The 24,879-nt window shown below is 40.7% G+C and overlaps 1 protein-coding gene across 2 annotated transcripts in view; it reads right to left on the minus strand.

Moving 5' to 3' along the window:
- Positions 1 to 24,879, minus strand: part of chtf18 (CTF18, chromosome transmission fidelity factor 18 homolog (S. cerevisiae)) — a gene marked incomplete at its 5' end in the record, with an annotated part of 96,588 nt that overhangs the window by 2,141 nt on the left and 69,568 nt on the right. For both annotated transcript variants that reach the window (XM_071390284.1, XM_071390283.1), the window contains 1 exon segment: positions 1,139 to 1,205. In XM_071390284.1, coding sequence (XP_071246385.1) covers positions 1,139 to 1,205 — 67 coding nt within the window.

The raw sequence follows: 24,879 nt of genomic DNA on the forward strand, positions 1-24,879 counted from the left end.
GACTGAGACAGTAATATCAGCCCCCCAGACTGAGACAGTAATATCAGCCCCCAGACTGAGACAATAATATCAGCCCCCAGACTGAGACAGTAATATCACCCCCCCAGACTGAGACAGTAGTATCAGCCCCCAGACTGAGACAGTAGTATCAGCCCCCCAGACTGAGACAGTAGTATCAGCCCCCCAGACTGAGACAGTAATATCAGCCCCCAGACTGAGACAGTAATATCAGCCCCCAGACTGAGACAGTAGTATCAGCCCCCAGACTGAGACAGTAGTATCAGCCCCCAGACTGAGACAGTATGGATCAGAGATGCTACGTTAAATGTAATGTTACCTGAATCAGAGATGCTACGTTAAATGTTACCTGAATCAGAGATGCTACGTTAAATGTTTCCTGAATCAGAGATGCTACGTTAAATGTACTGTTACCTGAATCAGAGATGCTACGTTAAATGTAATGTTACCTGAATCAGAGATGCTAGGTTAAATGTAATGTTCCCTGAATCAGAGATGCTACGTTAAATGTAATGTTACCTGAATCAGAGATGCTACGTTAAATGTTTCCTGAATCAGAGATGCTACGTTAAATGTTTCCTGAATCAGAGATGCTACGTTAAATGTTTCCTGAATCAGAGATGCTACGTTAAATGTTTCCTGAATCAGAGATGCTACGTTAAATGTTTCCTGAATCAGAGATGCTACGTTAAATGTACTGTTACCTGAATCAGAGATGCTACGTTAAATGTAATGTTACCTGAATCAGAGATGCTACGTTAAATGTAATGTTCCCTGAATCAGAGATGCTACGTTAAATGTAATGTTACCTGAATCAGAGATGCTACGTTAAATGTAATGTTACCTGAATCAGAGATGCTACGTTAAATGTAATGTTACCTGAATCAGAGATGCTACGTTAAATGTAATGTTACCTGAATCAGAGATGCTACGTTAAATGTAATGTTACCTGAATCAGAGATGCTACGTTAAATGTAATGTTACCTGAATCAGAGATGCTACGTTAAATGTACTGTTCCCTGAATCAGAGATGCTACGTTAAATGTACTGTTACCTGAATCAGAGATGCTACGTTAAATGTAATGTTTCCTGTACATTCTTATGAACACACTGTAGTTACCTGTAGCGGAGACCACCTGTGGTTTCTCCTTGGGGGCGACGGCTCGGCCAAAGAAATCCACCTCCGGCTGCAACACAACATTTTAGTAATTTAGCAGCGTCCTTATCCAGAGCCACAAATACTGTCATTAACCTGGTTTCAGTCTAATACACACCATCTGTTATTAACCTGGTTTCAGAGTCTAATACACACCACCTGTTATTAACCTGGTTTCAGAGTCTAATACACACCACCTGTCATTAACCTGGTTTCAGTCTAATACACACCATCTGTTATTAACCTGGTTTCAGAGTCTAATACACACCATCTGTTATTAACCTGGTTTCAGAGTCTAATACACACCATCTGTTATTAACCTGGTTTCAGAGTCTAATACACACCATCTGTTATTAACCTGGTTTCAGAGTCTAATACACACCACCTGTCATTAACCTGGTTTCAGAGTCTAATACACACCACCTGTTATTAACCTGGTTTCAGAGTCTAATACACACCATCTGTCATTAACCTGGTTTCAGAGTCTAATACACACCACCTGTCATTAACCTGGTTTCAGAGTCTAATACACACCACCTGTCATTAACCTGGTTTCAGAGTCTAATACACACCATCTGTCATTAACCTGGTTTCAGAGTCTAATACACACCATCTGTTATTAACCTGGTTTCAGAGTCTAATACACACCATCTGTCATTAACCTGGTTTCAGAGTCTAATACACACCATCTGTCATTAACCTGGTTTCAGAGTCTAATACACACCATCTGTCATTAACCTGGTTTCAGAGTCTAATACACACCACCTGTCATTAACCTGGTTTCAGAGTCTAATACACACCACCTGTTATTAACCTGGTTTCAGAGTCTAATACACACCACCTGTCATTAACCTGGTTTCAGAGTCTAATACACACCATCTGTTATTAACCTGGTTTCAGAGTCTAATACACACCACCTGTCATTAACCTGGTTTCAGAGTCTAATACACACCATCTGTTATTAACCTGGTTTCAGAGTCTAATACACACCACCTGTCATTAACCTGGTTTCAGAGTCTAATACACACCACCTGTTATTAACCTGGTTTCAGAGTCTAATACACACCATCTGTCATTAACCTGGTTTCAGAGTCTAATACACACCACCTGTCATTAACCTGGTTTCAGTCTAATACACACCATCTGTCATTAACCTGGTTTCAGAGTCTAATACACATCACCTGTCATTAACCTGGTTTCAGAGTCTAATACACACCATCTGTTATTAACCTGGTTTCAGAGTCTAATACACACCACCTGTCATTAACCTGGTTTCAGAGTCTAATACACACCACCTGTCATTAACCTGGTTTCAGAGTCTAATACACACCATCTGTCATTAACCTGGTTTCAGAGTCTAATACACACCATCTGTTATTAACCTGGTTTCAGAGTCTAATACACACCACCTGTTATTAACCTGGTTTCAGAGTCTAATACACACCACCTGTCATTAACCTGGTTTCAGAGTCTAATACACACCACCTGTCATTAACCTGGTTTCAGAGTCTAATACACACCACCTGTCATTAACCTGGTTTCAGTCTAATACACACCATCTGTTATTAACCTGGTTTCAGAGTCTAATACACACCACCTGTCATTAACCTGGTTTCAGAGTCTAATACACACCATCTGTTATTAACCTGGTTTCAGAGTCTAATACACACCATCTGTTATTAACCTGGTTTCAGAGTCTAATACACACCACCTGTCATTAACCTGGTTTCAGAGTCTAATACACACCACCTGTTATTAACCTGGTTTCAGAGTCTAATACACACCATCTGTCATTAACCTGGTTTCAGAGTCTAATACACACCACCTGTCATTAACCTGGTTTCAGAGTCTAATACACACCACCTGTCATTAACCTGGTTTCAGAGTCTAATACACACCATCTGTCATTAACCTGGTTTCAGAGTCTAATACACACCATCTGTTATTAACCTGGTTTCAGAGTCTAATACACACCATCTGTCATTAACCTGGTTTCAGAGTCTAATACACACCATCTGTCATTAACCTGGTTTCAGAGTCTAATACACACCATCTGTCATTAACCTGGTTTCAGAGTCTAATACACACCACCTGTCATTAACCTGGTTTCAGAGTCTAATACACACCACCTGTTATTAACCTGGTTTCAGAGTCTAATACACACCACCTGTCATTAACCTGGTTTCAGAGTCTAATACACACCATCTGTTATTAACCTGGTTTCAGAGTCTAATACACACCACCTGTCATTAACCTGGTTTCAGAGTCTAATACACACCATCTGTTATTAACCTGGTTTCAGAGTCTAATACACACCACCTGTCATTAACCTGGTTTCAGAGTCTAATACACACCACCTGTTATTAACCTGGTTTCAGAGTCTAATACACACCATCTGTCATTAACCTGGTTTCAGAGTCTAATACACACCACCTGTCATTAACCTGGTTTCAGTCTAATACACACCATCTGTCATTAACCTGGTTTCAGAGTCTAATACACACCACCTGTCATTAACCTGGTTTCAGAGTCTAATACACACCATCTGTTATTAACCTGGTTTCAGAGTCTAATACACACCACCTGTCATTAACCTGGTTTCAGAGTCTAATACACACCACCTGTCATTAACCTGGTTTCAGAGTCTAATACACACCATCTGTCATTAACCTGGTTTCAGAGTCTAATACACACCATCTGTCATTAACCTGGTTTCAGAGTCTAATACACACCATCTGTCATTAACCTGGTTTCAGAGTCTAATACACACCACCTGTCATTAACCTGGTTTCAGAGTCTAATACACACCATCTGTCATTAACCTGGTTTCAGAGTCTAATACACACCATCTGTCATTAACCTGGTTTCAGAGTCTAATACACACCACCTGTCATTAACCTGGTTTCAGAGTCTAATACACACCATCTGTTATTAACCTGGTTTCAGAGTCTAATACACACCATCTGTCATTAACCTGGTTTCAGAGTCTAATACACACCATCTGTCATTAACCTGGTTTCAGAGTCTAATACACACCATCTGTCATTAACCTGGTTTCAGAGTCTAATACACACCACCTGTCATTAACCTGGTTTCAGAGTCTAATACACACCATCTGTCATTAACCTGGTTTCAGAGTCTAATACACACCATCTGTCATTAACCTGGTTTCAGAGTCTAATACACACCACCTGTCATTAACCTGGTTTCAGAGTCTAATACACACCATCTGTCATTAACCTGGTTTCAGAGTCTAATACACACCATCTGTCATTAACCTGGTTTCAGAGTCTAATACACACCACCTGTCATTAACCTGGTTTCAGAGTCTAATACACACCATCTGTCATTAACCTGGTTTCAGAGTCTAATACACACCACCTGTCATTAACCTGGTTTCAGAGTCTAATACACACCATCTGTTATTAACCTGGTTTCAGAGTCTAATACACACCATCTGTTATTAACCTGGTTTCAGAGTCTAATACACACCACCTGTCATTAACCTGGTTTCAGAGTCTAATACACACCACCTGTCATTAACCTGGTTTCAGAGTCTAATACACACCATCTGTCATTAACCTGGTTTCAGAGTCTAATACACACCACCTGTCATTAACCTGGTTTCAGAGTCTAATACACACCACAGAGTCTAATACACACCACCTGTCATTAACCTGGTTTCAGAGTGTAATACACACCACCTGTCATTAACCTGGTTTCAGAGTCTAATACACACCACCTGTCATTAACCTGGTTTCAGAGTCTAATACACACCATCTGTCATTAACCTGGTTTCAGAGTCTAATACACACCATCTGTTATTAACCTGGTTTCAGAGTCTAATACACACCACCTGTCATTAACCTGGTTTCAGAGTCTAATACACACCATCTGTCATTAACCTGGTTTCAGAGTCTAATACACACCATCTGTCATTAACCTGGTTTCAGAGTCTAATACACACCATCTGTTATTAACCTGGTTTCAGAGTCTAATACACACCATCTGTTATTAACCTGGTTTCAGAGTCTAATACACACCATCTGTTATTAACCTGGTTTCAGAGTCTAATACACACCACCTGTCATTAACCTGGTTTCAGAGTCTAATACACACCACCTGTCATTAACCTGGTTTCAGTCTAATACACACCATCTGTCATTAACCTGGTTTCAGAGTCTAATACACACCACCTGTCATTAACCTGGTTTCAGAGTCTAATACACACCACCTGTTATTAACCTGGTTTCAGAGTCTAATACACACCATCTGTCATTAACCTGGTTTCAGAGTCTAATACACACCACCTGTTATTAACCTGGTTTCAGAGTGTAATACACACCATCTGTTATTAACCTGGTTTCAGAGTCTAATACACACCATCTGTCATTAACCTGGTTTCAGAGTCTAATACACACCATCTGTTATTAACCTGGTTTCAGAGTCTAATACACACCACCTGTCATTAACCTGGTTTCAGAGTCTAATACACACCATCTGTCATTAACCTGGTTTCAGAGTCTAATACACACCATCTGTCATTAACCTGGTTTCAGAGTCTAATACACACCATCTGTTATTAACCTGGTTTCAGAGTCTAATACACACCATCTGTTATTAACCTGGTTTCAGAGTCTAATACACACCATCTGTTATTAACCTGGTTTCAGAGTCTAATACACACCACCTGTCATTAACCTGGTTTCAGAGTCTAATACACACCACCTGTCATTAACCTGGTTTCAGTCTAATACACACCATCTGTCATTAACCTGGTTTCAGAGTCTAATACACACCACCTGTCATTAACCTGGTTTCAGAGTCTAATACACACCACCTGTTATTAACCTGGTTTCAGAGTCTAATACACACCACCTGTCATTAACCTGGTTTCAGAGTCTAATACACACCACCTGTCATTAACCTGGTTTCAGAGTCTAATACACACCATCTGTCATTAACCTGGTTTCAGAGTCTAATACACACCATCTGTCATTAACCTGGTTTCAGAGTCTAATACACACCATCTGTCATTAACCTGGTTTCAGAGTCTAATACACACCATCTGTCATTAACCTGGTTTCAGAGTCTAATACACACCACCTGTCATTAACCTGGTTTCAGAGTGTAATACACACCACCTGTCATTAACCTGGTTTCAGAGTCTAATACACACCACCTGTCATTAACCTGGTTTCAGAGTCTAATACACACCATCTGTCATTAACCTGGTTTCAGAGTCTAATACACACCACCTGTCATTAACCTGGTTTCAGAGTCTAATACACACCACCTGTCATTAACCTGGTTTCAGAGTGTAATACACACCACCTGTCATTAACCTGGTTTCAGAGTCTAATACACACCACCTGTCATTAACCTGGTTTCAGAGTCTAATACACACCATCTGTTATTAACCTGGTTTCAGAGTCTAATACACACCATCTGTCATTAACCTGGTTTCAGAGTCTAATACACACCACCTGTCATTAACCTGGTTTCAGAGTCTAATACACACCATCTGTCATTAACCTGGTTTCAGAGTCTAATACACACCATCTGTCATTAACCTGGTTTCAGAGTCTAATACACACCATCTGTCATTAACCTGGTTTCAGAGTCTAATACACACCATCTGTCATTAACCTGGTTTCAGAGTCTAATACACACCACCTGTTATTAACCTGGTTTCAGAGTCTAATACACACCACCTGTCATTAACCTGGTTTCAGAGTCTAATACACACCACCTGTCATTAACCTGGTTTCAGAGTCTAATACACACCACCTGTCATTAACCTGGTTTCAGAGTCTAATACACACCATCTGACATTAACCTGGTTTCAGAGTCTAATACACACCACCTGTTATTAACCTGGTTTCAGAGTCTAATACACACCATCTGTCATTAACCTGGTTTCAGAGTCTAATACACACCATCTGCCATTAACCTGGTTTCAGAGTCTAATACACACCATCTGTCATTAACCTGGTTTCAGTCTAATACACACCATCTGTCATTAACCTGGTTTCAGAGTCTAATACACACCACCTGTCATTAACCTGGTTTCAGAGTCTAATACACACCACCTGTCATTAACCTGGTTTCAGAGTCTAATACACACCATCTGTCATTAACCTGGTTTCAGAGTCTAATACACACCACCTGTCATTAACCTGGTTTCAGAGTCTAATACACACCATCTGTCATTAACCTGGTTTCAGAGTCTAATACACACCACCTGTTATTAACCTGGTTTCAGAGTCTAATACACACCACCTGTCATTAACCTGGTTTCAGAGTCTAATACACACCATCTGCCATTAACCTGGTTTCAGAGTCTAATACACACCATCTGTCATTAACCTGGTTTCAGTCTAATACACACCATCTGTCATTAACCTGGTTTCAGAGTCTAATACACACCACCTGTCATTAACCTGGTTTCAGAGTCTAATACACACCATCTGTCATTAACCTGGTTTCAGAGTCTAATACACACCACCTGTCATTAACCTGGTTTCAGAGTCTAATACACACCACCTGTCATTAACCTGGTTTCAGAGTCTAATACACACCACCTGTTATTAACCTGGTTTCAGAGTCTAATACACACCATCTGTCATTAACCTGGTTTCAGAGTCTAATACACACCATCTGTCATTAACCTGGTTTCAGAGTCTAATACACACCACCTGTCATTAACCTGGTTTCAGAGTCTAATACACACCATCTGTCATTAACCTGGTTTCAGTCTAATACACACCATCTGTTATTAACCTGGTTTCAGAGTCTAATACACACCACCTGTCATTAACCTGGTTTCAGAGTCTAATACACACCATCTGTCATTAACCTGGTTTCAGAGTCTAATACACACCACCTGTCATTAACCTGGTTTCAGAGTCTAATACACACCACCTGTCATTAACCTGGTTCCAGAGTCTAATACACACCACCTGTCATTAACCTGGTTTCAGAGTCTAATACACACCATCTGTTATTAACCTGGTTTCAGAGTCTAATACACACCACCTGTCATTAACCTGGTTTCAGAGTCTAATACACACCACCTGTTATTAACCTGGTTTCAGAGTCTAATACACACCACCTGTCATTAACCTGGTTTCAGAGTCTAATACACACCACCTGTCATTAACCTGGTTTCAGAGTCTAATACACACCACCTGACATTAACCTGGTTTCAGAGTCTAATACACACCACCTGTCATTAATCTGGTTTCAGAGTCTAATACACACCACCTGTCATTAACCTGGTTTCAGAGTCTAATACACACCACCTGTCATTAACCTGGTTTCAGAGTCTAATACACACCATCTGTCATTAACCTGGTTTCAGAGTCTAATACACACCATCTGTCATTAACCTGGTTTCAGAGTCTAATACACACCACCTGTCATTAACCTGGTTTCAGAGTCTAATACACACCACCTGTCATTAACCTGGTTTCAGAGTCTAATACACACCATCTGTCATTAACCTGGTTTCAGAGTCTAATACACACCACCTGTCATTAACCTGGTTTCAGAGTCTAATACACACCACCTGTCATTAACCTGGTTTCAGAGTCTAATACACACCACCTGTCATTAACCTGGTTTCAGAGTCTAATACACACCATCTGTCATTAACCTGGTTTCAGAGTCTAATACACACCATCTGTCATTAACCTGGTTTCAGAGTCTAATACACACCACCTGTCATTAACCTGGTTTCAGAGTCTAATACACACCATCTGTCATTAACCTGGTTTCAGAGTCTAATACACACCACCTGTCATTAACCTGGTTTCAGAGTCTAATACACACCACCTGTCATTAACCTGGTTTCAGAGTCTAATACACACCATCTGTTATTAACCTGGTTTCAGAGTCTAATACACACCACCTGTCATTAACCTGGTTTCAGAGTCTAATACACACCACCTGTCATTAACCTGGTTTCAGAGTCTAATACACACCATCTGTCATTAACCTGGTTTCAGAGTCTAATACACACCATCTGTTATTAACCTGGTTTCAGAGTCTAATACACACCATCTGTTATTAACCTGGTTTCAGAGTCTAATACACACCACCTGTCATTAACCTGGTTTCAGAGTCTAATACACACCACCTGTCATTAACCTGGTTTCAGAGTCTAATACACACCACCTGTCATTAACCTGGTTTCAGAGTCTAATACACACCATCTGACATTAACCTGGTTTCAGAGTCTAATACACACCATCTGTCATTAACCTGGTTTCAGAGTCTAATACACACCATCTGTCATTAACCTGGTTTCAGAGTCTAATACACACCACCTGTCATTAACCTGGTTTCAGAGTGTAATACACACCACCTGTCATTAACCTGGTTTCAGAGTCTAATACACACCACCTGTCATTAACCTGGTTTCAGAGTCTAATACACACCATCTGTTATTAACCTGGTTTCAGAGTCTAATACACACCATCTGTCATTAACCTGGTTTCAGAGTCTAATACACACCACCTGTTATTAACCTGGTTTCAGAGTCTAATACACACCACCTGTCATTAACCTGGTTTCAGAGTCTAATACACACCATCTGCCATTAACCTGGTTTCAGAGTCTAATACACACCATCTGTCATTAACCTGGTTTCAGTCTAATACACACCATCTGTCATTAACCTGGTTTCAGAGTCTAATACACACCACCTGTCATTAACCTGGTTTCAGAGTCTAATACACACCACCTGTCATTAACCTGGTTTCAGAGTCTAATACACACCACCTGTCATTAACCTGGTTTCAGAGTCTAATACACACCACCTGTCATTAATCTGGTTTCAGAGTCTAATACACACCACCTGTCATTAACCTGGTTTCAGAGTCTAATACACACCATCTGCCATTAACCTGGTTTCAGAGTCTAATACACACCATCTGTCATTAACCTGGTTTCAGAGTCTAATACACACCATCTGTCATTAACCTGGTTTCAGTCTAATACACACCATCTGTCATTAACCTGGTTTCAGAGTCTAATACACACCACCTGTCATTAACCTGGTTTCAGAGTCTAATACACACCACCTGTCATTAACCTGGTTTCAGAGTCTAATACACACCACCTGTCATTAACCTGGTTTCAGAGTCTAATACACACCACCTGTCATTAACCTGGTTTCAGAGTCTAATACACACCATCTGTCATTAACCTGGTTTCAGAGTCTAATACACACCATCTGCCATTAACCTGGTTTCAGAGTCTAATACACACCATCTGTCATTAACCTGGTTTCAGAGTCTAATACACACCATCTGCCATTAACCTGGTTTCAGAGTCTAATACACACCACCTGTCATTAACCTGGTTTCAGAGTCTAATACACACCATCTGTCATTAACCTGGTTTCAGAGTCTAATACACACCACCTGTCATTAACCTGGTTTCAGAGTCTAATACACACCACCTGTCATTAACCTGGTTTCAGAGTCTAATACCCACCACCTGTCATTAACCTGGTTTCAGAGTCTAATACACACCACCTGTCATTAACCTGGTTTCAGAGTCTAATACACACCACCTGTCATTAACCTGGTTTCAGAGTCTAATACACACCATCTGTCATTAACCTGGTTTCAGAGTCTAATACACACCATCTGTCATTAACCTGGTTTCAGAGTCTAATACACACCATCTGTCATTAACCTGGTTTCAGAGTCTAATACACACCACCTGTCATTAACCTGGTTTCAGAGTCTAATACACACCATCTGTCATTAACCTGGTTTCAGAGTCTAATACACACCACCTGTCATTAACCTGGTTTCAGAGTCTAATACACACCACCTGTCATTAACCTGGTTTCAGAGTCTAATACACACCACCTGTCATTAACCTGGTTTCAGAGTCTAATACACACCATCTGTCATTAACCTGGTTTCAGAGTCTAATACACACCATCTGTCATTAACCTGGTTTCAGAGTCTAATACACACCACCTGTTATTAACCTGGTTTCAGAGTCTAATACACACCACCTGTCATTAACCTGGTTTCAGAGTCTAATACACACCACCTGTCATTAACCTGGTTTCAGAGTCTAATACACACCATCTGTCATTAACCTGGTTTCAGAGTCTAATACACACCACCTGTCATTAACCTGGTTTCAGAGTCTAATACACACCACCTGTCATTAACCTGGTTTCAGAGTCTAATACACACCATCTGTTATTAACCTGGTTTCAGAGTCTAATACACACCACCTGTCATTAACCTGGTTTCAGAGTCTAATACACACCACCTGTCATTAACCTGGTTTCAGAGTCTAATACACACCATCTGTCATTAACCTGGTTTCAGAGTCTAATACACACCATCTGTTATTAACCTGGTTTCAGAGTCTAATACACACCACCTGTCATTAACCTGGTTTCAGAGTCTAATACACACCACCTGTCATTAACCTGGTTTCAGAGTCTAATACACACCATCTGTCATTAACCTGGTTTCAGAGTCTAATACACACCACCTGTCATTAACCTGGTTTCAGAGTCTAATACACACCACCTGTCATTAACCTGGTTTCAGAGTCTAATACACACCATCTGTCATTAACCTGGTTTCAGAGTCTAATACACACCATCTGCCATTAACCTGGTTTCAGAGTCTAATACACACCATCTGTCATTAACCTGGTTTCAGAGTCTAATACACACCATCTGCCATTAACCTGGTTTCAGAGTCTAATACACACCACCTGTCATTAACCTGGTTTCAGAGTCTAATACACACCATCTGTCATTAACCTGGTTTCAGAGTCTAATACACACCACCTGTCATTAACCTGGTTTCAGAGTCTAATACACACCACCTGTCATTAACCTGGTTTCAGAGTCTAATACCCACCACCTGTCATTAACCTGGTTTCAGAGTCTAATACACACCACCTGTCATTAACCTGGTTTCAGAGTCTAATACACACCACCTGTCATTAACCTGGTTTCAGAGTCTAATACACACCATCTGTCATTAACCTGGTTTCAGAGTCTAATACACACCATCTGTCATTAACCTGGTTTCAGAGTCTAATACACACCATCTGTCATTAACCTGGTTTCAGAGTCTAATACACACCACCTGTCATTAACCTGGTTTCAGAGTCTAATACACACCATCTGTCATTAACCTGGTTTCAGAGTCTAATACACACCACCTGTCATTAACCTGGTTTCAGAGTCTAATACACACCACCTGTCATTAACCTGGTTTCAGAGTCTAATACACACCACCTGTCATTAACCTGGTTTCAGAGTCTAATACACACCATCTGTCATTAACCTGGTTTCAGAGTCTAATACACACCATCTGTCATTAACCTGGTTTCAGAGTCTAATACACACCACCTGTTATTAACCTGGTTTCAGAGTCTAATACACACCACCTGTCATTAACCTGGTTTCAGAGTCTAATACACACCACCTGTCATTAACCTGGTTTCAGAGTCTAATACACACCATCTGTCATTAACCTGGTTTCAGTCTAATACACACCATCTGTCATTAACCTGGTTTCAGAGTCTAATACACACCACCTGTCATTAACCTGGTTTCAGAGTCTAATACACACCACCTGTCATTAACCTGGTTTCAGAGTCTAATACACACCACCTGTCATTAACCTGGTTTCAGAGTCTAATACACACCACCTGTCATTAACCTGGTTTCAGAGTCTAATACACACCACCTGTCATTAACCTGGTTTCAGAGTCTAATACACACCACCTGTCATTAACCTGGTTTCAGAGTCTAATACACACCATCTGTCATTAACCTGGTTTCAGAGTCTAATACACACCATCTGCCATTAACCTGGTTTCAGAGTCTAATACACACCATCTGTCATTAACCTGGTTTCAGAGTCTAATACACACCATCTGCCATTAACCTGGTTTCAGAGTCTAATACACACCACCTGTCATTAACCTGGTTTCAGAGTCTAATACACACCATCTGTCATTAACCTGGTTTCAGAGTCTAATACACACCACCTGTCATTAACCTGGTTTCAGAGTCTAATACACACCACCTGTCATTAACCTGGTTTCAGAGTCTAATACCCACCACCTGTCATTAACCTGGTTTCAGAGTCTAATACACACCACCTGTCATTAACCTGGTTTCAGAGTCTAATACACACCACCTGTCATTAACCTGGTTTCAGAGTCTAATACACACCACCTGTCATTAACCTGGTTTCAGAGTCTAATACACACCACCTGTCATTAATCTGGTTTCAGAGTCTAATACACACCACCTGTCATTAACCTGGTTTCAGAGTCTAATACACACCATCTGCCATTAACCTGGTTTCAGAGTCTAATACACACCATCTGTCATTAACCTGGTTTCAGAGTCTAATACACACCATCTGTCATTAACCTGGTTTCAGTCTAATACACACCATCTGTCATTAACCTGGTTTCAGAGTCTAATACACACCACCTGTCATTAACCTGGTTTCAGAGTCTAATACACACCACCTGTCATTAACCTGGTTTCAGAGTCTAATACACACCACCTGTCATTAACCTGGTTTCAGAGTCTAATACACACCACCTGTCATTAACCTGGTTTCAGAGTCTAATACACACCATCTGTCATTAACCTGGTTTCAGAGTCTAATACACACCATCTGCCATTAACCTGGTTTCAGAGTCTAATACACACCATCTGTCATTAACCTGGTTTCAGAGTCTAATACACACCATCTGCCATTAACCTGGTTTCAGAGTCTAATACACACCACCTGTCATTAACCTGGTTTCAGAGTCTAATACACACCACCTGTCATTAACCTGGTTTCAGAGTCTAATACACACCACCTGTCATTAACCTGGTTTCAGAGTCTAATACACACCACCTGTCATTAACCTGGTTTCAGAGTCTAATACACACCACCTGTCATTAACCTGGTTTCAGAGTCTAATACACACCATCTGTCATTAACCTGGTTTCAGAGTCTAATACACACCATCTGCCATTAACCTGGTTTCAGAGTCTAATACACACCATCTGTCATTAACCTGGTTTCAGAGTCTAATACACACCATCTGCCATTAACCTGGTTTCAGAGTCTAATACACACCACCTGTCATTAACCTGGTTTCAGAGTCTAATACACACCACCTGTCATTAACCTGGTTTCAGAGTCTAATACCCACCACCTGTCATTAACCTGGTTTCAGAGTCTAATACACACCACCTGTCATTAACCTGGTTTCAGAGTCTAATACACACCACCTGTCATTAACCTGGTTTCAGAGTCTAATACACACCACCTGTCATTAACCTGGTTTCAGAGTCTAATACACACCACCTGTCATTAACCTGGTTTCAGAGTCTAATACACACCATCTGTCATTAACCTGGTTTCAGAGTCTAATACACACCATCTGCCATTAACCTGGTTTCAGAGTCTAATACACACCATCTGTCATTAACCTGGTTTCAGAGTCTAATACACACCATCTGCCATTAACCTGGTTTCAGAGTCTAATACACACCACCTGTCATTAACCTGGTTTCAGAGTCTAATACACACCATCTGTCATTAACCTGGTTTCAGAGTCTAATACACACCACCTGTCATTAACCTGGTTTCAGAGTCTAATACACACCACCTGTCATTAACCTGGTTTCAGAGTCTAATACCCACCACCTGTCATTAACCTGGTTTCAGAGTCTAATACACACCACCTGTCATTAACCTGGTTTCAGAGTCTAATACACACCACCTGTCATTAACCTGGTTTCAGAGTCTAATACACACCATCTGTCATTAACCTGGTTTCAGAGTCTAATACACACCATCTGTCATTAACCTGGTTTCAGAGTCTAATACACACCATCTGTCATTAACCTGGTTTCAGAGTCTAATACACACCACCTGTCATTAACCTGGTTTCAGAGTCTAATACACACCATCTGTCATTAACCTGGTTTCAGAGTCTAATACACACCACCTGTCATTAACCTGGTTTCAGAGTCTAATACACACCACCTGTCATTAACCTGGTTTCAGAGTCTAATACACACCACCTGTCATTAACCTGGTTTCAGAGTCTAATACACACCATCTGTCATTAACCTGGTTTCAGAGTCTAATACACACCATCTGTCATTAACCTGGTTTCAGAGTCTAATACACACCACCTGTTATTAACCTGGTTTCAGAGTCTAATACACACCACCTGTCATTAACCTGGTTTCAGAGTCTAATACACACCACCTGTCATTAACCTGGTTTCAGAGTCTAATACACACCATCTGTCATTAACCTGGTTTCAGAGTCTAATACACACCACCTGTCATTAACCTGGTTTCAGAGTCTAATACACACCACCTGTCATTAACCTGGTTTCAGAGTCTAATACACACCACCTGTTATTAACCTGGTTTCAGAGTCTAATACCCACCACCTGTCATTAACCTGGTTTCAGAGTCTAATACACACCACCTGTCATTAACCTGGTTTCAGAGTCTAATACACACCATCTGTCATTAACCTGGTTTCAGAGTCTAATACACACCATCTGTTATTAACCTGGTTTCAGAGTCTAATACACACCATCTGTCATTAACCTGGTTTCAGAGTCTAATACACACCACCTGTCATTAACCTGGTTTCAGAGTCTAATACACACCACCTGTCATTAACCTGGTTTCAGAGTCTAATACACACCACCTGTCATTAACCTGGTTTCAGAGTCTAATACACACCACCTGTCATTAACCTGGTTTCAGAGTCTAATACACACCATCTGACATTAACCTGGTTTCAGAGTCTAATACACACCATCTGTCATTAACCTGGTTTCAGAGTCTAATACACACCACCTGTCATTAACCTGGTTTCAGAGTCTAATACACACCATCTGTCATTAACCTGGTTTCAGAGTCTAATACACACCACCTGTCATTAACCTGGTTTCAGAGTCTAATACACACCATCTGTCATTAACCTGGTTTCAGAGTCTAATACACACCATCTGTTATTAACCTGGTTTCAGAGTCTAATACACACCACCTGTCATTAACCTGGTTTCAGTCTAATACACACCATCTGTCATTAACCTGGTTTCAGAGTCTAATACACACCATCTGTCATTAACCTGGTTTCAGAGTCTAATACACACCACCTGTCATTAACCTGGTTTCAGAGTCTAATACACACCACCTGTCATTAACCTGGTTTCAGAGTCTAATACACACCACCTGTCATTAACCTGGTTTCAGAGTCTAATACACACCACCTGTCATTAACCTGGTTTCAGAGTCTAATACACACCATCTGTCATTAACCTGGTTTCAGAGTCTAATACACACCATCTGCCATTAACCTGGTTTCAGAGTCTAATACACACCATCTGTCATTAACCTGGTTTCAGAGTCTAATACACACCATCTGCCATTAACCTGGTTTCAGAGTCTAATACACACCACCTGTCATTAACCTGGTTTCAGAGTCTAATACACACCATCTGTCATTAACCTGGTTTCAGAGTCTAATACACACCACCTGTCATTAACCTGGTTTCAGAGTCTAATACACACCACCTGTCATTAACCTGGTTTCAGAGTCTAATACCCACCACCTGTCATTAACCTGGTTTCAGAGTCTAATACACACCACCTGTCATTAACCTGGTTTCAGAGTCTAATACACACCACCTGTCATTAACCTGGTTTCAGAGTCTAATACACACCACCTGTCATTAACCTGGTTTCAGAGTCTAATACACACCACCTGTCATTAATCTGGTTTCAGAGTCTAATACACACCACCTGTCATTAACCTGGTTTCAGAGTCTAATACACACCATCTGCCATTAACCTGGTTTCAGAGTCTAATACACACCATCTGTCATTAACCTGGTTTCAGAGTCTAATACACACCATCTGTCATTAACCTGGTTTCAGTCTAATACACACCATCTGTCATTAACCTGGTTTCAGAGTCTAATACACACCACCTGTCATTAACCTGGTTTCAGAGTCTAATACACACCACCTGTCATTAACCTGGTTTCAGAGTCTAATACACACCACCTGTCATTAACCTGGTTTCAGAGTCTAATACACACCACCTGTCATTAACCTGGTTTCAGAGTCTAATACACACCATCTGTCATTAACCTGGTTTCAGAGTCTAATACACACCATCTGCCATTAACCTGGTTTCAGAGTCTAATACACACCATCTGTCATTAACCTGGTTTCAGAGTCTAATACACACCATCTGCCATTAACCTGGTTTCAGAGTCTAATACACACCACCTGTCATTAACCTGGTTTCAGAGTCTAATACACACCATCTGTCATTAACCTGGTTTCAGAGTCTAATACACACCACCTGTCATTAACCTGGTTTCAGAGTCTAATACACACCACCTGTCATTAACCTGGTTTCAGAGTCTAATACCCACCACCTGTCATTAACCTGGTTTCAGAGTCTAATACACACCACCTGTCATTAACCTGGTTTCAGAGTCTAATACACACCACCTGTCATTAACCTGGTTTCAGAGTCTAATACACACCACCTGTCATTAACCTGGTTTCAGAGTCTAATACACACCACCTGTCATTAACCTGGTTTCAGAGTCTAATACACACCATCTGTCATTAACCTGGTTTCAGAGTCTAATACACACCATCTGCCATTAACCTGGTTTCAGAGTCTAATACACACCATCTGTCATTAACCTGGTTTCAGAGTCTAATACACACCATCTGCCATTAACCTGGTTTCAGAGTCTAATACACACCACCTGTCATTAACCTGGTTTCAGAGTCTAATACACACCATCTGTCATTAACCTGGTTTCAGAGTCTAATACACACCACCTGTCATTAACCTGGTTTCAGAGTCTAATACACACCACCTGTCATTAACCTGGTTTCAGAGTCTAATACCCACCACCTGTCATTAACCTGGTTTCAGAGTCTAATACACACCACCTGTCATTAACCTGGTTTCAGAGTCTAATACACACCACCTGTCATTAACCTGGTTTCAGAGTCTAATACACACCATCTGTCATTAACCTGGTTTCAGAGTCTAATACACACCATCTGTCATTAACCTGGTTTCAGAGTCTAATACACACCATCTGTCATTAACCTGGTTTCAGAGTCTAATACACACCACCTGTCATTAACCTGGTTTCAGAGTCTAATACACACCATCTGTCATTAACCTGGTTTCAGAGTCTAATACACACCACCTGTCATTAACCTGGTTTCAGAGTCTAATACACACCACCTGTCATTAACCTGGTTTCAGAGTCTAATACACACCACCTGTCATTAACCTGGTTTCAGAGTCTAATACACACCATCTGTCATTAACCTGGTTTCAGAGTCTAATACACACCATCTGTCATTAACCTGGTTTCAGAGTCTAATACACACCACCTGTTATTAACCTGGTTTCAGAGTCTAATACACACCACCTGTCATTAACCTGGTTTCAGAGTCTAATACACACCACCTGTCATTAACCTGGTTTCAGAGTCTAATACACACCATCTGTCATTAACCTGGTTTCAGAGTCTAATACACACCACCTGTCATTAACCTGGTTTCAGAGTCTAATACACACCACCTGTCATTAACCTGGTTTCAGAGTCTAATACACACCATCTGTTATTAACCTGGTTTCAGAGTCTAATACACACCACCTGTCATTAACCTGGTTTCAGAGTCTAATACACACCACCTGTCATTAACCTGGTTTCAGAGTCTAATACACACCATCTGTCATTAACCTGGTTTCAGAGTCTAATACACACCATCTGTTATTAACCTGGTTTCAGAGTCTAATACACACCATCTGTCATTAACCTGGTTTCAGAGTCTAATACACACCACCTGTCATTAACCTGGTTTCAGAGTCTAATACACACCACCTGTCATTAACCTGGTTTCAGAGTCTAATACACACCACCTGTCATTAACCTGGTTTCAGAGTCTAATACACACCACCTGTCATTAACCTGGTTTCAGAGTCTAATACACACCATCTGACATTAACCTGGTTTCAGAGTCTAATACACACCATCTGTCATTAACCTGGTTTCAGAGTCTAATACACACCACCTGTCATTAACCTGGTTTCAGAGTCTAATACACACCATCTGTCATTAACCTGGTTTCAGAGTCTAATACACACCACCTGTCATTAACCTGGTTTCAGAGTCTAATACACACCATCTGTCATTAACCTGGTTTCAGAGTCTAATACACACCACCTGTCATTAACCTGGTTTCAGGGTCTAATACACACCACCTGTCATTAACCTGGTTTCAGAGTCTAATACACACCATCTGTCATTAACCTGGTTTCAGAGTCTAATACACACCATCTGCCATTAACCTGGTTTCAGAGTCTAATACACACCATCTGTCATTAACCTGGTTTCAGAGTCTAATACACACCATCTGCCATTAACCTGGTTTCAGAGTCTAATACACACCACCTGTCATTAACCTGGTTTCAGAGTCTAATACACACCATCTGTCATTAACCTGGTTTCAGAGTCTAATACACACCACCTGTCATTAACCTGGTTTCAGAGTCTAATACACACACCTGTCATTAACCTGGTTTCAGAGTCTAATACCCACCACCTGTCATTAACCTGGTTTCAGAGTCTAATACACACCATCTGTTATTAACCTGGTTTCAGAGTCTAATACACACCATCTGTCATTAACCTGGTTTCAGAGTCTAATACACACCATCTGTTATTAACCTGGTTTCAGAGTCTAATACACACCACCTGTCATTAACCTGGTTTCAGTCTAATACACACCATCTGTCATTAACCTGGTTTCAGAGTCTAATACACACCATCTGTTATTAACCTGGTTTCAGAGTCTAATACACACCACCTGTCATTAACCTGGTTTCAGTCTAATACACACCATCTGTCATTAACCTGGTTTCAGAGTCTAATACACACCATCTGTTATTAACCTGGTTTCAGAGTCTAATACACACCATCTGTCATTAACCTGGTTTCAGAGTCTAATACACACCACCTGTCATTAACCTGGTTTCAGAGTCTAATACACACCACCTGTCATTAACCTGGTTTCAGAGTCTAATACACACCACCTGTCATTAACCTGGTTTCAGAGTCTAATACACACCATCTGTTATTAACCTGGTTTCAGAGTCTAATACACACCATCTGTCATTAACCTGGTTTCAGAGTCTAATACACACCATCTGTCATTAACCTGGTTTCAGAGTCTAATACACACCATCTGTTATTAACCTGGTTTCAGAGTCTAATACACACCACCTGTCATTAACCTGGTTTCAGAGTCTAATACACACCACCTGACATTAACCTGGTTTCAGGGTCTAATACACACCACTTGTCATTAACCTGGTTTCAGAGTCTAATACACACCACCTGTCATTAACCTGGTTTCAGAGTCTAATACACACCATCTGTCATTAACCTGGTTTCAGAGTCTAATACACACCACCTGTCATTAACCTGGTTTCAGTCTAATACACACCACCTGTCATTAACCTGGTTTCAGAGTCTAATACACACCACCTGACATTAACCTGGTTTCAGGGTCTAATACACACCACCTGTTATTAACCTGGTTTCAGAGTCTAATACACACCACCTGTCATTAACCTGGTTTCAGAGTCTAATACACACCACCTGTCATTAACCTGGTTTCAGAGTCTAATACACACCACCTGTCATTAACCTGGTTTCAGAGTCTAATACACACCACCTGTCATTAACCTGGTTTCAGAGTCTAATACACACCACCTGTCATTAACCTGGTTTCAGAGTCTAATACACACCACCTGTCATTAACCTGGTTTCAGAGTCTAATACACACCATCTGTCATTAACCTGGTTTCAGAGTCTAATACACACCATCTGTTATTAACCTGGTTTCAGAGTCTAATACACACCATCTGTTATTAACCTGGTTTCAGAGTCTAATACACACCACCTGTCATTAACCTGGTTTCAGAGTCTAATACACACCACCTGTCATTAACCTGGTTTCAGAGTCTAATACACACCACCTGTCATTAACCTGGTTTCAGAGTCTAATACACACCACCTGTCATTAACCTGGTTTCAGAGTCTAATACACACCATCTGACATTAACCTGGTTTCAGAGTCTAATACACAGCATCTGTCATTAACCTGGTTTCAGAGTCTAATACACACCACCTGTCATTAACCTGGTTTCAGAGTCTAATACACACCATCTGTCATTAACCTGGTTTCAGAGTCTAATACACACCACCTGTCATTAACCTGGTTTCAGAGTCTAATACACACCATCTGTCATTAACCTGGTTTCAGAGTCTAATACACACCATCTGCCATTAACCTGGTTTCAGAGTCTAATACACACCATCTGTCATTAACCTGGTTTCAGAGTCTAATACACACCATCTGCCATTAACCTGGTTTCAGAGTCTAATACACACCACCTGTCATTAACCTGGTTTCAGAGTCTAATACACACCATCTGTCATTAACCTGGTTTCAGAGTCTAATACACACCACCTGTCATTAACCTGGTTTCAGAGTCTAATACCCACCACCTGTCATTAACCTGGTTTCAGAGTCTAATACACACCACCTGTCATTAACCTGGTTTCAGAGTCTAATACACACCACCTGTTATTAACCTGGTTTCAGAGTCTAATACACACCACCTGTCATTAACCTGGTTTCAGAGTCTAATACACACCACCTGTCATTAACCTGGTTTCAGAGTCTAATACACACCATCTGTCATTAACCTGGTTTCAGAGTCTAATACCCACCACCTGTCATTAACCTGGTTTCAGAGTCTAATACACACCATCTGTTATTAACCTGGTTTCAGAGTCTAATACACACCATCTGTCATTAACCTGGTTTCAGAGTCTAATACACACCATCTGTCATTAACCTGGTTTCAGAGTCTAATACACACCACCTGTCATTAACCTGGTTTCAGAGTCTAATACACACCATCTGTTATTAACCTGGTTTCAGAGTCTAATACACACCATCTGTCATTAACCTGGTTTCAGAGTCTAATACACACCACCTGTCATTAACCTGGTTTCAGAGTCTAATACACACCACCTGTCATTAACCTGGTTTCAGAGTCTAATACACACCACCTGTCATTAACCTGGTTTCAGAGTCTAATACACACCACCTGTCATTAACCTGGTTTCAGAGTCTAATACACACCACCTGTCATTAACCTGGTTTCAGGGTCTAATACACACCACCTGTCATTAACCTGGTTTCAGAGTCTAATACACACCATCTGTCATTAACCTGGTTTCAGAGTCTAATACACACCACCTGTCATTAACCTGGTTTCAGAGTCTAATACACACCACCTGTCATTAACCTGGTTTCAGAGTCTAATACCCACCACCTGTCATTAACCTGGTTTCAGAGTCTAATACACACCACCTGTCATTAACCTGGTTTCAGAGTCTAATACCCACCACCTGTCATTAACCTGGTTTCAGAGTCTAATACACACCACCTGTTATTAACCTGGTTTCAGAGTCTAATACACACCACCTGTCATTAACCTGGTTTCAGAGTCTAATACACACCACCTGTTATTAACCTGGTTTCAGAGTCTAATACACACCACCTGTCATTAACCTGGTTTCAGAGTCTAATACACACCATCTGTCATTAACCTGGTTTCAGAGTCTAATACCCACCACCTGTCATTAACCTGGTTTCAGAGTCTAATACCCACCACCTGTCATTAACCTGGTTTCAGAGTCTAATACACACCACCTGTCATTAACCTGGTTTCAGAGTCTAATACACACCACCTGTCATTAACCTGGTTTCAGAGTCTAATACACACCACCTGTCATTAACCTGGTTTCAGAGTCTAATACACACCATCTGTCATTAACCTGGTTTCAGAGTCTAATACACACCATCTGTTATTAACCTGGTTTCAGAGTCTAATACACACCATCTGTCATTAACCTGGTTTCAGAGTCTAATACACACCATCTGTTATTAACCTGGTTTCAGAGTCTAATACACACCATCTGTCATTAACCTGGTTTCAGAGTCTAATACACACCATCTGTTATTAACCTGGTTTCAGAGTCTAATACACACCATCTGTTATTAACCTGGTTTCAGAGTCTAATACACACCACCTGTCATTAACCTGGTTTCAGAGTCTAATACACACCATCTGTCATTAACCTGGTTTCAGAGTCTAATACACACCACCTGTCATTAACCTGGTTTCAGTCTAATACACACCATCTGTCATTAACCTGGTTTCAGAGTCTAATACACACCATCTGTTATTAACCTGGTTTCAGAGTCTAATACACACCACCTGTCATTAACCTGGTTTCAGTCTAATACACACCATCTGTCATTAACCTGGTTTCAGAGTCTAATACACACCATCTGTTATTAACCTGGTTTCAGAGTCTAATACACACCACCTGTTATTAACCTGGTTTCAGAGTCTAATACACACCACCTGTCATTAACCTGGTTTCAGAGTCTAATACCCACCACCTGTCATTAACCTGGTTTCAGAGTCTAATACACACCACCTGTCATTAACCTGGTTTCAGAGTCTAATACACACCACCTGTCATTAACCTGGTTTCAGAGTCTAATACACACCACCTGTCATTAACCTGGTTTCAGAGTCTAATACACACCATCTGTCATTAACCTGGTTTCAGAGTCTAATACACACCATCTGTTATTAACCTGGTTTCAGAGTCTAATACACACCATCTGTCATTAACCTGGTTTCAGAGTCTAATACACACCATCTGTTATTAACCTGGTTTCAGAGTCTAATACACACCATCTGTCATTAACCTGGTTTCAGAGTCTAATACACACCATCTGTTATTAACCTGGTTTCAGAGTCTAATACACACCATCTGTTATTAACCTGGTTTCAGAGTCTAATACACACCACCTGTCATTAACCTGGTTTCAGAGTCTAATACACACCATCTGTCATTAACCTGGTTTCAGAGTCTAATACACACCACCTGTCATTAACCTGGTTTCAGTCTAATACACACCATCTGTCATTAACCTGGTTTCAGAGTCTAATACACACCATCTGTTATTAACCTGGTTTCAGAGTCTAATACACACCACCTGTCATTAACCTGGTTTCAGTCTAATACACACCATCTGTCATTAACCTGGTTTCAGAGTCTAATACACACCATCTGTTATTAACCTGGTTTCAGAGTCTAATACACACCACCTGTTATTAACCTGGTTTCAGAGTCTAATACACACCACCTGTCATTAACCTGGTTTCAGAGTCTAATACACACCACCTGTCATTAACCTGGTTTCAGAGTCTAATACACACCACCTGTCATTAACCTGGTTTCAGAGTCTAATACACACCATCTGTTATTAACCTGGTTTCAGAGTCTAATACACACCACCTGTCATTAACCTGGTTTCAGTCTAATACACACCATCTGTCATTAACCTGGTTTCAGAGTCTAATACACACCATCTGTTATTAACCTGGTTTCAGAGTCTAATACACACCACCTGTTATTAACCTGGTTTCAGAGTCTAATACACACCACCTGTCATTAACCTG

The sequence above is a fragment of the Salvelinus alpinus genome, chromosome 2, assembly GCF_045679555.1.
Source record: "Salvelinus alpinus chromosome 2, SLU_Salpinus.1, whole genome shotgun sequence".
NCBI lineage: Eukaryota > Metazoa > Chordata > Actinopteri > Salmoniformes > Salmonidae > Salvelinus > Salvelinus alpinus.